Here is a 16,625-nt window from a genome sequence, read left to right on the forward strand (position 1 = left end):
ACGTTTTTATAATTGTTATTTACATAGGTTTATTTATTAATATTCTATTTACACTGACGTTATTTGTTATATCCATTTAGATTACTAACCGAGCAGGATCACATCACCCGTCCCGTTTACCCCTTTAAGTATCCTATCGTTACTGTCTATCTCGAAAGGGGCTGACTTGTCTGCGCCCATCAAAACAGTCTCATTTACTATGTTACACGTTACAAACACAGAATTTGATTTTAATATATATGCTGTTGGACACCGTTGGCAAAGTAATAAGCATTTACAGTATGAAAGCCGCGGCGTGACAAAGTGTTTTCGTGCCTGCATCTTTGTACTGTAATAATAGCGGCTTCTCCTAAAATCACAATGTGACAATTGATCGTTCGGTCCATGAAGATATTACAGCATCCCATTTGAAGCTAAGAATAATAATGAAAGCTGGTTGCTTTTGCACGTTACACTGAGATGCAGACAGAGACAGCCCCTATTCCCCTCCCCTCCACACGCACGCACACGCACAGTCCAGGATTTTCCTTCACTCTCGGGTTCCTAGATGCTCGAAGCCGCGCTTGTCATACCAAATTAATTTCCACTATCGCTGGCTGGTAGTGACCGTGGCCGTCTCAGATAGGTTTCCAATATCTTATTGTCTATTTTTCTTTCTGAATGGCTACATCGGGTGGAATAGAAGGATGTATGCTGCAACGAGGCAGATCTCAAAGTGACCCCAACATCCTCACTGAGACCAGCATCGATCAAGCGCACAGCACAGGTACAAATGCGATTTCTTGCTTTGTTAAATTAAACCATTTTGCATTCAGCTGCTTGTCCAGTGTAAACCATTGTAAACGCAACGACTTTTATATTTAAGCGGTCATTTTTGCAGTGAACACTAAAACCCAAGCCGTGCAACGTGCCTTCCATTCAATAAACGAGTACAGACTGGTGATTCGGACAACTGATGTAGATCTTAATTATTTATTGTTTTGTTTGTCTTTGCAGAAAAAAATGCTTAATGCGCATTGTGTCAGTTTGCCTGAATTTCATAATACATGCATCATATGATGGGATAACCCGCCGACATGACCGTCAAATCCTTTAAACGTCTGTGCATATTAATATTTTTCTAGTGCAGTAATTTAATTAGCTAGATGTGTTCTTCCATAGATACTTATACTTAATCTATAATTATGAAATCACACAGCATGTTCCGATTTCTCTCAAAATGGACTCTATTAATGCGAGTGCTTTTTAGGACATAGGTCTTTACTCCTATTGCACGCCCAGGTCCAATGTCTTAAATGACCGCCGCTCTTCGCTTTGTTGCTCAACAAATTTCATTCTGCCAATAATATTATTTATGTGTACATTGAGATACCTTTGAACAGATCAGCGAATATATTTATATCGCAGCCAAAGACGTTTTAATTATATAGAAGAGACATTTTCTGTGACTGGAAATCTCCAGCCCGGCTTTGTTAAAGCGGTTATAGGTCTGGGTATTGGCCTATACTGTATGTGGTCGCATACAAGTGACATCAGTGTACGCTAGCAATTATCTTTGTCCTTTGAGCATTCATCCCATTTTCATTGGAGCATACTGTCGAAGACTGTAAGACATACACATACGTTTATGTTATTAAAAGCAGTTTGAAGCTGCATCAGCATGGCTATGCATTTGGGACCTGTTTCGCCAATATGATAAATAACTGGGAGATTTGGGCCTTAGCATAATGATCTACTACCGATCTCAGACATAATTACAAATACAATTGTACACGGCATTTAAAATCATTTGTATTAATATTGTTATATTAAGATGCTCTTAATATGACCTTCATGTTCTTGGAATGAGTACAAATACAGTGACAATAGGGTTATTTCAATGTTATTTCATTGTCATTGCTGGTAGTCAAGAATTATGTCTCTTTGTGTTCTTCTGTTTAACTGCCTGAACATTGCCTTTTGGATGGATATAGGTGGTCTCTGAGGGTAAAGAACATGACATTTGTTAGCAACCCAGTAAAGCATCTTATGACACATTATGGTGACCAGCCTCCAATATTTATATTATTCATGTTCATACCATCATAGGCTGGTCATCCTTGATTGGTTATATCTGTCTTATTTTCAGTGGAGTGTCAACCATTGCTTACTATCTCACATTTCAACATAGAACTTAGACCAGTGGATGAATCTATTTAAATGCAGTCTCTCTGTTAATTAGCAGTAGTTCACCTGTGATAATCAGTTCTACATACCTAAAGGTGTTGACTCAGTAGGCCACTAGAAAGCTTAAAGGAATGACATCACAAATAGGACTGAGAGCAACACTATAGTGTTAATACCAGTTCCAGCAGACATTGCATGTGAGGAAACGAATACTGTTCCTTTGTGGCAAATTCCCTTAATGATGTGAAGTTTATTGATTTTTTTTATTAATATCACAGTTATGTATAATTCACGGAACCTACCACACAACACTGTAATACAGAAAGAGAGAGACAGAGACAGTATCCATTTGTCACCATTTGTAATTTTCTTTTTTTAAACTTTAAGTATGTATGGACAAATGACTGACTGAACCCTTTCATTGTGCTGGGAAATTACTGTGTCTTGTAGAGGCTGGTGATAGCGTGTATTTAGTAGTTTCCATGGTAACAAAATGGCTGAGGCCAATATCACACCTCCGGTGTGCAAGAAGAAGCTGTTTTGTATCTCTGCTTTTCTGACTGAGGATGCTCAGTGTGACTGGACTGGACAGTCAGTAAACCTACAAATATCCAAATGCCACATACTTGTGCCTCTAAGTATTGTTTGGAGAGCTCAATCAATTTGTTTTAGTTTTTATATATATATTTTTATCATTGTATATAAATACGGGGGTTTCAGGTATAAATTAGCACCTGATTAATACTGATGAACTGAAAAGTTACACGTTTAGTGCTGCAACTGTTTAAGAAGGATGACTGATCTGTTTAAGACAACACAGAATATCATAGATTCTTGTGGCTGCAAATACAGTGGTTAAAGATGCAGGTTTATGACTAACGTGAACCAGTGCTATGAAGAGTTCTGAAGGTTGCTGATTGGCTTTTTAGCGGGCAAGGGATAGTGGGTTTCGAAAACCCACTGATTCCTATTGGACCCTATTTAAAGTTTACTTACCGAAGTTGTGTCAAATTTCTAGCGTGGAAATAAACATTGGTGATATTTGAATTCTTTTCATGGTAGAAAATTCTTATATTTAACAGTGAAAACACCCATGGCCTGTCATGTTAATGTGAAAGACGTATATTACAATATGAATTCTATTGACAGTGTTAGCTGCAGATTCAGTGTAAGCCTTGTTTTAGTCACACTGTTGAAACAGTGGTATTTGACCATACATGTAGTGATGAAATGTGCGGCAGCTGCTTATATACAAACAAACCCCATTTAACAATACTCCTGCAACATTATTATGTTCTGGATTAGGAGTGTTTAGAGTGGAGTATATAGATGAACTTTTGCTCTTGAAATGACATTTTTCCAGTATCTGAAACAAGGGGATATGAATGTTTTGAGGGGTCCAGCCCCTCTTCTCATCTGTAGATCATTAACTGCACCATGAGGTTCATCAAGCCAATCAGCAACCATTAGAACCTTTCCAAGCATTGGCTTTTGTTGGTCACGTTTTTAATCATACTGTGGCTGTGGTGTAAATGTTAGGGGTGAAAGGTATTTGACTAGTGGGATGTTGCGTGAATGGTCTTCAGTAAAGTCTGTTTTCTGTGTCCCAGAATTCTATAATTTGATACAGAGAGAATGCTGTTGCATTATTCAGGAAAATCCTTTGTGGTGATAGTTCATGAAGGTTTTTGGAGCTGTGGATGTGAAAAGCGTAGTCAGCACTGACTCAACATATAGTATTTCTCAAAAAACTATCTCTGAAGACTAATGGTAATGAAAGTGTCATCAGAATATGCTGAAGTTATAACTACACCTCTGCTCTGAAAGTGAGATCATCTTCTCTGAAAATTACAACCTAGACAGGCCTCTCTGTTTCATATCCAGATGTGCTTCTGAACGTTTACTCCTACTGCAGAATAGTCAATGCCGTTTTTGTGAGCGTCATCTTAATTCTCCTTGGGTACAGTGTTTTGTAAATACACAAAATGTGATCTATAGCACCTCAGGGGAAGAGTATAACAGCAGGAAATGCTGAGAGATAAATAGAGACTCAACAATCCTCTTTCCTCACAGAGGCTCTTTTTGTAATGTTATCAGTAAAGTAATCCATTTTGTCATTTAATAAAAGCCTACTCTGTAACGCATCTGTAAAGGGCATTTAACGCCCTGAGGAGAAAGGCACCTTACCCTTAGTGAAGCAGGACAGCCTTCAAATAGATCATCAGACATATTTTAGAACTGTGTATCAAACAGGAAACCACAACAAGGAACGTATCTTTCTTTACCTCTCTCATACATCCATCCATCCATCTATTTTCCAAACCACTTATCCTACTGGGTTGCGGGGGGTCCGGAGCTTATCCCGGAAGCAATGGGCACGAGGCAGGGAACAACCCAGGATGGGGGGCCAGCCCAACACAGCTCTCGCATAAATGCTTCTTAAAATGTACAGCATGAAAAACAGCAAGAAAGTGATTCAGTAATGAATCTTGAAACTTCGGTCTTGGTGGTGGAGCATCGCCGTCATGCGTAATTCTGAAAGCTGTCACTTAAATGGTGTGGCAGACGCTGGAACATGTTGCATGGTCAGAGATGGCCTGCAGCAGATAACCCTTCCACTTGCCATTAATTACCTCTCCCTATCTTCTCTCACATTTCAGAACATGAGTCATCCGTTCCTTGCGAAAACAGTGCAGTTCTGTCCAATGTGGTCATTTTTGCTGTCAGACACATCCAGTAACATACAGAAAAACATGACTCATCTGGATGTTACATTTGCAGTTGACCTCTACCTACCAAACTGGACGTCCTATACATTTTATAGAAAATCACTACATTTTCATTGGAAATTGTGATAAATCTTATTTGGAAATGCCATAGCAACACATTCATTTACTTATTTGGCAGAAGCTTTTATTCACAGCAATGTAGATTTGAGAAAGTGTTACCAGCCAGTCCCTGGAACAGCTGTGGTTAAGACATCGCCCAAAGGACCAGTGGTGAAATTACTCTGCAGACCACAGGATCTGAACTGGTAACTTTTCAGTCATAGGCACAGAGGCCTAATGCACAGCGGCCTAATGCACAGAGGCCTAATGCACGGATCCACACATCACCCCTTAACTTGAGTTCATCCTAATGTCTTCAGTTCCATTCTTTTATTGACATTCCCCAATAAAATTGTAAGTCCAAAAACATGCAATGATTTCAATTGACATTGGCGTGTGCTGTGTGATCCCATCCAGGATGTCTTGTGCCTTCAAGCTCACAAAGACCCTGTACTGTATCTATGGTTATTGAATATAAGTGGATGGGTTTATATTTTTGTTCAGTTTTCTAGTATCTGACGAGTTGGAGCTTTGCTTATCCAAGCTCTGGAACGTATACATGGTCTTTCTTTTGAATTTCCATTATTCTCAGGATGTCTCACCAGAGGTGTGACTGAATCCTGCTGAATGCTACACTACAGCATTTTGGGGGGTGGAGGGGGTTATAAAAATTCACATTGTCCATCCATCCATCCATCCATCCATCCATTTGCCAAACCGCTTATCCTACTGGGTCACGGGAGGTCCGGAGCCTATCCCGGAAGCAATGGGCACGAGGCAGGGAACAACCCAGGATGGGGGGCCAGCCCATCGCAGGGCACACTCACACACCATTCACTCACACACCTACGGGCAATTTAGCAACTCCAATTAGCCTTAGCATGTTTTTGGACTGTGGGGGGAAACCGGAGTACCCGGAAGAAACCCCACGACAACATGGGGAGAACATGCAAACTCCGCACACATGCGACCACCATGCCGCCCCATATTTGAAATTGCTTCCAATAAATATTGCGATATCTATAAAATAAAAAGCAGTTGAAAAATTATGCAAAATACACTATAGCCAAATTCTTATCTGCTAATAGAGTCTGTCAAATATATGTTGCCACAAGTTGTCTCCAGACACAATGCATTGCTGACAATGGAATCCAAAATATTTTCATACAGCAGAAGGTGAATGTCTTTTGGTGACCAGTTTTTATTCGCTTTAGTCCTCCACACATTTTTGTTAAATTTCTCAACAACATGCAACACTGTCTGTGCACGAGTCCGACAGCAGGGATGAAAATGATTATGATTGGCTTGAAAGTGCATGCAGAACACTTGCAAAAGCAACATTAGACTTAGATTAGATTTTTTTATTAGATTAGATTTTTAAAACATACAAGATAATCCTGAAAAAGAACATTCATTAATTGCAAATCTTGCATAGTTTTGTTTCCTATGACAGAATAAAAGTGTTTTAGTGGAACTTATAGGCGGCTTCAACCCAGTTGCCTGTCATGGCCTTTGCGGTATCAAGGTCAAGGGCAAAATTTATTTCTATAGCACCTTTACACAACCAAAGTTGACCAAATTGATGAACAGGCAGAAATATATATAGCAATCAGAATTTTTAAAAAAGAGAAACTAAGTCTTATTAAGGATATAAAAATCGAAGAAAATACAAATAAATAATAAAAAAATAAAATAAAATCTCGAGTTAGGAAGGTCAAAGATATCATGCTCCACTTGAATCAAGCACCATTTCAAATAGATTCAATAGACTTGAACAGGGACTTAAAAGTCTTTACTAACTGAGCAATTCTGATTTGCAAGGACAAACTTTTCCAAAGAGTAGAAGCCACCACCAGAACCATTATAACTATCAGACTGGAAGACCTAAGGGTTCTGATGGGGGTATGAAGCTGCAGAATTTCTGCCAGATATTTTGGTACCAGTCTGTTTAAGGCCTTAAAAGCAAACAATAATATTTTAAAATCAAACCTGAAATGGACAGGAAGCCAATGGAGAGAGACCCAAACTGGTGATATATGGTCTTTCTATTTTCTATTTCCTGTCAAAAGACACGCAGCCTCATTTTGGACTAGATGCAAAGGATGATGATGACAACTGATCCATGCCAACAAACAGAGACTTAAAATAGTCAAGTCATGTAATGAAAGCATGGATCCCTTGTTACATAAGAACATAAAAAATTTACAAACGAGAGGAGGCCATTCGTCCCATCAAGCTCGTTTGGGGAGAACTTAACTAATAGCTCAGAGTTGTTCAAATCTTATCTAGCTCTGATTTAAAGGAACCCAGGGTTTTAGTTTGCGCTACACTAGCAGGAAGACTATTCCATACTCTAACTAAACGCTGTGTAAAGAAGTGCTTCCTCAAATTCATTTCAGAATGTTCTTCCGCTAATTTCCACTTATGGCCATGAGTTCTAGTATTTAAACTAATATTGAAATAGCCATTTGGCTGAACAGCATCCAGACCTGTTAGAATCTTATACACCTGGATCATGTCCCCCCTTAGTCTCCTTTGCTCGAGGTTAAACAGATTCAGCTCAGCTAACCTCTCCTCATAAGACATTCTTCTAAGATCAGGAATCATTCTCGTCACCCTACGTCGCACCCCTTCCAAGGCAGCAATGTCCTTCTTAAGTTATGGTGACCAAACCGGCACACAATATTCTAGGTGGGGTCTTACCAAGGAATTATATAATTGTAGCATCACCTCCCTTGACTTAAACTCCACACACCTCAAGATGTAACCCAACATCCTATTGGCCTTTTTTATTGCTTCTCCACACTGGCGAGAGTGGGACATGGAAGCATCAACATACCCACCGAGGTCTTTCTCATAATCAGCTTCCTTTATTTCCATGGAACCCATAAAATATCTGTACTTGATATTTCTGCTCCCTACACGGATTACCTTACATTTATCTATGTTAAATTTCATCTGCCAGGTATCAGCCCTGTTGCTAATTAATCCAGATCCCATTGTAGCCTCTCTGCTGCTAGATCAGTATCTGCTACACCACCCACCTTGGTGTCGTCTGCAAATTTAACCAGTTTACTGTATGTATTGGTGTCAATGTCATTAATGTAAATTAGGAACAATAGTGGTCCTAAAATTGAACCCTGCGGTAACCCACTATGAACGCAGGCCCACTGTGACATTGTGCCTCTAATAACTACCTGCTGCTCACTGTCTATTAACCAGTTTTGATCCAAGCTGCTACAGTTCCTAAAATCCCTGCAGCTTTGAGCTTAAGCAAAAACCGTTTGTGGGGGTCAACATCAGTGGCCTTCTGGAAGTCTAAGTAGATCACATCGTAGGCCTTTTTGTGATTAATTTCTCTTGTAGCTTCCTCAAAGAAATTAGTTAAACAGGATCTGTCTCTCCTAAATCCATGTTGGCTATCCCTCAGAATGTTATTTGAATCCAGGTAATCTACCATTTTCACTTGGATTATAGCTTCCATTATTTTTCCAGTAATGCTAGTTTAACTGATTGGCCTATAGTTTGCTGGATAACTTCTATCCCCTTTTTTGAATATGGGTGTTATATTAGCATGCTTCCAATCAGAAGGTGCCACACCAGCAGATAACGATGTCTGGAATAGTAAAGCTAAAGGTTGGCTAATAATATCCCTCATCTCTTTTAAGACTATAGGTAAGTCAGGATGAGGAGCCAGGCCATCGCAGGGCACACTCACACACCATTCACTCACACATGCATTCCTACAGGCAATTTAGTAAGTCCAATTAGCCTCAGCATGTTTTTGGACTGTGGGGGGAAACCGGAGTACCCGGAGAAAACCCCACGACAACATGGGGAGAACATGCAAACTCCACACACATGTGACCAACATGCCGCCCCCTAACAACAACTATTCCTTAAAATATTAACGGGATGCGTATTGAGATACCCAAAAGTTAATAATCTGTATAAATTTGGCATATCTTTATGCTTATTAAATTCAGTTAGTCGAGCACGCCACATACTACTGTTTTGGTAAATCAAATGATAACCACTGATGTGGCAGTGAAGAAAGGGACAGTTTAGCTACTACAACATCTTTTAAAAGAAGCGATATTGTGGTTAAACTACGTAAAAAGATGTTGGTGAGGTGGTGGTACTTTTTGCTGGTTAAAGTCCGAACCATGTATTTGGTAAATATAGCTTACGCGCACAAACAATATGCACTGGCACCGTCAATCAGTGTAAAATAAGTCCAGATTTTAGCCTAAATATTTTCTCAAGTACATACTTAATGGAGATTCTAAGGTAGCAGGCAGACTTTATGGCTTTAATAATGAGTGTATTTAGCAATTGCAAGGACAAAATACATTAAGAAGCTCTCCTTATTAATGGTTACCTAATAAACATAAATAGGCATTACTTATGGTGGAGTTTTGCCTTTTCTGGTGGTCCATCATCCAGAATAGGGCCTGTGTGTTTTCTCTTCAGGTTCTCGTGCTTAGCGCTAGTGCTGCTGTGGTTTGCCATTGAAACTGCACAGCGTACAAACCACCTTTTGGTTTAGTCATAATTTGAACTACTCCCATAATTACATAATGATATTAAAGGAAAACATTTGTTATAATGGATTGACGTTTTACAACTCAGAAGTTAGTTTCATTAAAATAATAAAAAAAAACAAGGCATCAATTTATAATACTGATGTTGACGCATTTTCAGCATCTACGTTATCGACCACGTTGACCAATCGTGGCAACCCTAAACCAAACTAATCTGTTTGTCAAATTTAAGGGTAAAAATGACCCCAAGGTTCCACACAACAGATTTGTTGAAAGGGACCAAAGGGTCAAGAGAAGCATCAGAGTTGTCCTGGATGGTAGGACATTCAACCTAAATAACCTCCATCTCACTTTCATTCAACTTTAATAAATTTAAATCCGTCCAGGCCTGAATATCTTTTAAAAAGTCAAACAATATCTGCAATAAATTGTGTGACTAGATTTTAGAGGGTGATAAATTTGCATTTCACCAGCAAAACGATGAAAAGGGATTTTATGTTCCTTAAAAATAGAATCCAGGGGCAGCATGTGAAGTGAAAAAATGATGGGGACAAAGATGGAGCCCTGAGGGACCACACAGGAAAGGGGGGCTCTGCTGGAAAAGAAAAGTCAATGAGATTTAAAAAATCCTTGACCAGGGACCCGGTTTCACAACAGACATATATATATAAAAATATCTTGGTGTAGTCCCTACGAGAAAGTCGGCAAAGTCCTATATAAAATCCTTCACGATTTGGTGGACGATATACCAATGCACGAAGTATAGGACGAGAAAAGTTTATCTCAAAGCGCAGCAATTTAAAACTAGAATAGGAATCAAATGAGACAGCACTGAAAAGTGGGTTTAAACACAGACACCAATCCTCCGCCCCTGCCCACAATTCGAGGGAAGCTGAAATATACAGCAAATACGCAAATAAGAAGTTCAAAGAACTGGCTTACCTCACCGACAGTCAGCAAAGTCCAGATCAGGAGAAATAAAGAAAAGATTCAATAAGATTGTTTTGTTAGTTAGTGATCTAGTGTTTATGTGACAACTGCGTGTGCATAACATATGATGTCAGAGATAGTACTGGACTTCGTTAAGGCCTAGCAAGTAGTAAAGAAACCTAAAGGACTGGATTTATTACTGGAAAATTGTAGGTTTAAATACAATACAGTAACTGATTTTCATACCCTTGAGTAAAGTTTTCATACTGGAGGTAATATTTGCTTCCTAAGTCCTCAGATACAAATGTGATTGCTAGGCTATTAAAAATGTAAAAAATCTAATTATAAGAATCTGATGCTTCCAGCATAACTGTGTCCCTTTTGGACTTGGAGGGAGTTCTGAGTCATGATATGTCATAAGTTAGGAGGACTCAGTGTACAGGCCACTCTCGTGCGTTTTCTCAATCTGCTTGAATGTCAGTGCTGCTTTTCTCTCCCTTCCCCATAAATCCCTTTGGCTTTCCAGCCTCTTCTTGGGACTTGCATGTTCATGTCTCGCTACGCCATCTAGTCTATGAGGTTTGGGAAAGCGGTTCCTTTTTTATTGCAGCAAACTGGTTCTATAGCTGGCTTGACAGGATAGAGGAAAGCTTGTTTTATGACTTTGCCTCCTGCTTGATATCACTGCTTATCAGCTTTTTATTACTGTTTGTAATAAAATTAATGAGTCTGGGTCTGGTGATGTGTTGGGTACGGAGGCACCCATACTAGTGCTAGTATTGATATCGGGTTTGATGCCATGGTCATGTACTCGTACTCGTACTCGTGACAATGGCCCGATGTTTATAACTGACACCAAATAAGGACCTACCAGTGATATCACTGTTTTGCCAATTACACAGAACAAAATGTCTGTGTGAGGAAAGTTAACAACGAAAACCAAAGCCTAGCAGACCGCAAACTGTGCTCTACTAAACTTTTAAGAGGACGTACAAAAACAGATTCATACAACACTTAATCTATATTAGCATCTAAACCTTGCAACAACCCAATATGCAGCAAACACTAGAACGGAGAGAGAAAATGTCAAGTGATAATCCTCCGCAGTAACAATAACAGAACCTCTTACCTAGTATGTTGTTCTTAAAGATCAAGCAAAGTCTCGTAATGGTGATACATGCAACAAGGTTATATTGTCTGAGGTGGTATGCGGCGCGAGACGTTCGTGCATGACTGTTTTGGGGGGGTCTTAGGCTGCCCCTGATGTGTTTCTAATGATAATTAAATCCGGCCTGCCAAGCCATAATTTTCCACAGGGACTAAAAAACGATGATCAGCACCGCTAATCGGCATCTAACCCCCCAGTCAGCAAGTTTTAACACTGGCTGTGTAACAGATTATCTCTATATAGTTTTTTTTCATTATTTCAGGGGTTGTTTTTCAGCCAAAATATTAGTGTCCAGCTTGGGACTGCATGTGAGTGTTTCAGGGGGGGTCCGATATTGTTTATCCCAGTATTTTAAAATGAAAGAATCACATATTTTTTTTACATCACCAACCATACTTGGTATCGGTATTGGTGAGTAGCAGAAAGGGGGCATCAGGATTTGTACTCTGTCTATACTCTGTGTTGTTGCACCCCTGCTGTTAGGATGTGTGTCCATCAGTTGGTTTGACTCTCTAAGACTGTGCGCTCACACCATCTTACTGGATTGTCCAAGCATTTCATCAAAGGCAAACCTACCCCACCTTTTGGATTTCCCCTTTCCCTACGACTCCGTACAGCACTGCACTGATTATTGTGTGTTGCACAGCCCTAGGCAGCTCAGCCTGGGAGATTACGACCTCCCCCCCCCCCCCCCCCAAACTGAAACGGTCCATGTTTTATTAATCAAGTGCTAAATTTACCCAGAACGTCTTTCCTGTGGTGAATATTCAGATGCATGATTAAGTCTGAGAATCCAGAGGACAGCACAAAGAATGGCACACAGCGGCCGACAGCCCCGCGGTGCCTGGCTCAGGTGTGAGCAGGCTTGCCGGTCACAGATCTTCCCCAGCTGGCAGTAACTTGGCTTCTAATCAAGTGAATTGGGGCTAAAAAACCTGTTGATCCATGCTCCATTTGTCTGTAATAAAGACTCCAGGGACCATTAAATGCCTGAAGGTCTATATGCTAGCCTTGTTATTACGGATGTGTAATGTAGCTGCCCGGCTAAAATCTAAAATAAAACAGGCGAGATGCTGCGAAAGATACCACTAGCTATTTAAAGCGTAAGCCTGACAGGATTGTGTGATTTTTATGTTCTGTCTTTTCGGGAAGCGTAAGGTGTGTGTAGAGCACGTTGATGTGTTGTGACTTATGTGGCGCTAATGGGTATGAAGGTGCTAACTGATGGCATCCTGGAGCAATAAGCCTTAATGTCGCAAAGTGCTGTGAGCCTCAGAGCGGCTGTGACATCGTGGCCTTGCTGCACCGGCCCATATTGTCTGTCAAATAAGTGTCTGACACGCACTGCTCCAGCATTTGCAGGGTATTAAAATGGGACGATTCTAAGGAGGGAGACGATGGTGGTGGTGGGGTGAGGTGTGTTAGAGATGCCTTCCCAAATCCCTGGAGGACAATGTAGTACTAGAGTCGGTGATTAATCAGCCGCTTTTCGGCAAAGTGCCTTTGAGGCCCGTGGGGAGACAAGCTGTAGTGAAGGTGAATCTTTTCCTTCTGGGTCTCGGCAACAAGGCCACACATAGAGAGGTGAGCTACAGTATGTAAGTTTGAATAGTAGCATTTACCAATATGCAAATGTATATAACCTCATCTGTCAGCAACATAAAATGACTTCTACACTGCTTAGATGTACAACTATATTAAGACACCAGTAAATCATTTTTATTTCCTGTTTGGTTGCAGATCGCCTTTAATAAAAGCCATACAAAATACAAAATGTTGTTCTTTTTTGTTAGTATGTGTGGTGCATTTAGATGTTACAGCAGGAGGTCTGCGTGCAGATTCACGCGTGCAAAATGGGGGAATACAGGAGCTCAGAGCATTTTGTGATACCAGACCCCCCCCCCCCGTTGTCCCCAGCATTGGAGAGAACCATGGAGAAGATGACGGGGTGGGACAGAGTGGTCGCACCAAAATCCGTGTCTGTAGAGGGCAATTTGGTCACAGTCGGGCAGCCAATAGTGTGGGGAAAAGGGTTAGAAACACCTGCCAGCTAGCACTAGCCACTTGCTCATCATAGCTACCCCCAGCAACATTCGATAAGCCTTCGCGATCAGATCCAGCTGGCTCTGTGCCAGGATTTTAATGCTGGGAGATGGCAGCGGGCGCCAAGGTCACCCATCCTGTGCGCCTGTCCACCCCCTCGGCAAGCCTCGGGGGGGTTTGCGTTTCCATCCTCAGCTCGTCATTAGATTCCCCGGCCTTCCATGAATGGGGAAGGTGCACCTTTTGTTTCCTGCGTTTATCAGCACGGCGGTAGGATCACGGGGGGAGCGGGTCAGCTGAGCAGGAAATGCTAATGGCATGCAAATAAGGGGACGTATCACCAAGGAAGAGGAGATGATGGAGATGCGGGAGACGGGGAGGGAGAGCAGGAGGCGAGGGCAGCGGGGAGGCGGAGACTGTTAGAACAAAGGAGAGGGGAGATGGGTAGTGGAAGAAACTGTTCAAATTCCAGTGGCGCACAGTGGATGGAAACCAGCACAGCGGCCAGCACAGAAATAAGCTACATGTTGTTAGACACACTCAGTCTTGCTCGTGTATATCTACGCTCGCCTCTTAACTCGCTGAACAGCTGAGATGCATACCAAGCCTGCACTGTCAAATAGACGAGATGCATATTGCAGCTATAGAATGGTTGATTAAACTAACATCAGAAGCTGTAAATGTCTCTTTGCAGCTGAACTGAAAAGCTGCAGGGCGTCTGAGGAGGGCCCGACGGAGACTGAGCACCATGCTTTCAGTTTATCTCCAGCTTCCCTGTGTACCTGCATCCCTCTTGTCTATGTTAATAATATTAGCTGAATTTACGCTCTTACGCTTCTTGCTTTTTTGCCACTCTGCTGCTTCCTTTAAATTAAATATTAGTAGTAATATTAATGTTGAACACATCTTCAGTGTCGGTGCTGTGAAAACGTAACCTGATAATTAGGCTGTTAGATGTTGTTTGTCCTTCACGTACCACCATAGACTAATGTGGGAATGATAGGTGAAAGGGCTGAATTGAAGCCCCCCCTCCCCACAGCCCCCCACACCTCGCTTCCTTCCAGCGATGTTAAGCAGAGATGTCACTGACTTCCATTGACTTCAGTACCACAGACAGCAGCGCAGATGGCAGTCAGCGATCATGATGTCACTCCCATCCAATCATATTTCGGAGCACTGCCACCAGGATGTATGGGTTCCTCTCATTGGCTGGCTGCGGTTTGGCTGACATGGGGGGAGGGAGACAATGGGGCACGTTTCCATGCCAGTGCTGAGCTAAACAGGGACAGCATGGCCGCCAGCCTCGAGGCAGGAGGTGCCACCAGCTTGCAAAGGCAGGCTTGAGAGAGCATAGAAACGATCCGGAAGCTGTCATCTCGCTCCCTCATCAGCTCATTAAGTAGCCTGTTTCGCTAAGTGCCTCAGAGCAGGATTAAAATTAAACCAAACAAATCTAAAATAAGGCTTTGATAAACAGAGTTAATAAGGCAGCAGTCCTGCTGAGTGTAGATCATAGGGGATTCCAGTGGATTTAACAAGCGGGAATCACCGTTTAGAACTAGCAGGGAACAGTGTTTGTATATACTGCTGCATATTTTTAAAGTTGCAAAGCTGCGTTGTTATTACCTTGGTGTGAGTGTGGTCATGCATCACCCCTGTCATAACCGTAGTTTATGTTTGTCTGTCATACATCAGCGCCATCCGGGGGTACAGCTTGTGTGCTAACCCGTGGGTGTATGCCTACATTTCTTGTATGCTTCTGGGGTCTTTGTGTCCCCCAGTGTGTCTGTTCTTGTTTGTGTGTGACTGCGTATATTTGTGTGTCCCAAATGGAGCAGAACCACGAGGCAATGCACAAATTAAGCTGTTTTAATGAATCTTGCATGCGCTGACCCAAAATTCATTCAGAGCTGAATAACAATACATAATCACACATGAGAACACGCTCACCTGATCCCAATAACGGTGACTGCCTTGTGTTTAATGACACATAGAACAAGTTTGACTAGGTTGACCATGTTATTGGTCAACAGAAACAATGGAATATCGCCTCATGCAAGTCAATATGTTTTCGTGTAGCGACAAAAGATCAGATTGGATATACTGAGAAACTGAAGACATTTTTTTTCATTTAAAAATCGCTTGCCCGGGTGTCCTAGCTGTAATTAAAGAAACCCACTGAAGTCTTTTGAGTGTAGCTCAGAAGGGGAGCAGGGAAACTCAGATAGAGGTGACTCATGCAGGCTAGAATGTCTGGGAATAAGAGGGTCCTGCAGAACACATCAATGCCGAGACTGGTTCCAGTACATACTGGAATTGCAGCCTCCAAAACCTCACTGAAATAATGTGTTTTATTGTGACTAAGATAAGACAAACAGAAGAAATTAGTCAGCGGGGATCTTTTAAGCAGTTCTCCTGTGTGTAGCATTCAGTGATATTGGGAAATGTAAGTTATACTTTCCAGGGTTGCCAACTCTTGCACATCTGGCATGACACTCACGCTTACACTCTCACGCTTACACTCTCACGCTTACACTCTCACGCTCATGCAAGAAATCTCATGGCAAATCTGTATTATTCTGTTAGAAACCTAAAATTAGTTATGTCAAAAGCGTTGGGGTGGTTTACAAACCCTACAGACTATTTACAAGGTAAAGAAACTCTTACATACATGTAAATGTGTGTTTGTGTGTGTGTGTGCAGACTTGTCTCGATTTGAAAATCTCACTCCAGCCAGCTGACCAAACATAGCAGACTACAGCTAATTCAGGATGACCTTATAAGAATGTATTTTAAGGGCATGGAAGTGTGTTTCACAGCAGCCAAAACAATTGCCATTGCATAAAATTAATCCAGAGAAGCCAAACCACCACGGTTGATTTGAAAGAAGCGTGGATGAAGGGGAACGGTATAAATCTGTCTGTTTATAGTGGTGAGGAATAAACC

At 41.4% G+C, this 16,625-nt stretch overlaps 1 protein-coding gene across 4 annotated transcripts in view; it reads left to right on the plus strand.

Annotated features, from left to right (window-relative positions):
• Positions 1-487: 487 nt before the first annotated feature.
• LOC125747863 (phosphatase and actin regulator 3-like) overlaps positions 488-16,625 on the plus strand; it is a 52,621-nt gene continuing 36,483 nt past the window's right edge. For 3 of the 4 annotated variants that reach the window (XM_049023408.1, XM_049023409.1, XM_049023411.1), the window contains exon 1: positions 488-766. In XM_049023408.1, coding sequence (XP_048879365.1) covers positions 661-766 — 106 coding nt within the window. In that variant the 5' untranslated portion in view covers positions 488-660. The remainder of the gene's footprint in view (positions 767-16,625) is intronic. The other variant, XM_049023410.1, reaches the window with a different exon arrangement.

This window comes from Brienomyrus brachyistius, chromosome 8 (genome assembly GCF_023856365.1).
Source record: "Brienomyrus brachyistius isolate T26 chromosome 8, BBRACH_0.4, whole genome shotgun sequence".
NCBI classification, from domain to species: Eukaryota; Metazoa; Chordata; class Actinopteri; order Osteoglossiformes; family Mormyridae; genus Brienomyrus; species Brienomyrus brachyistius.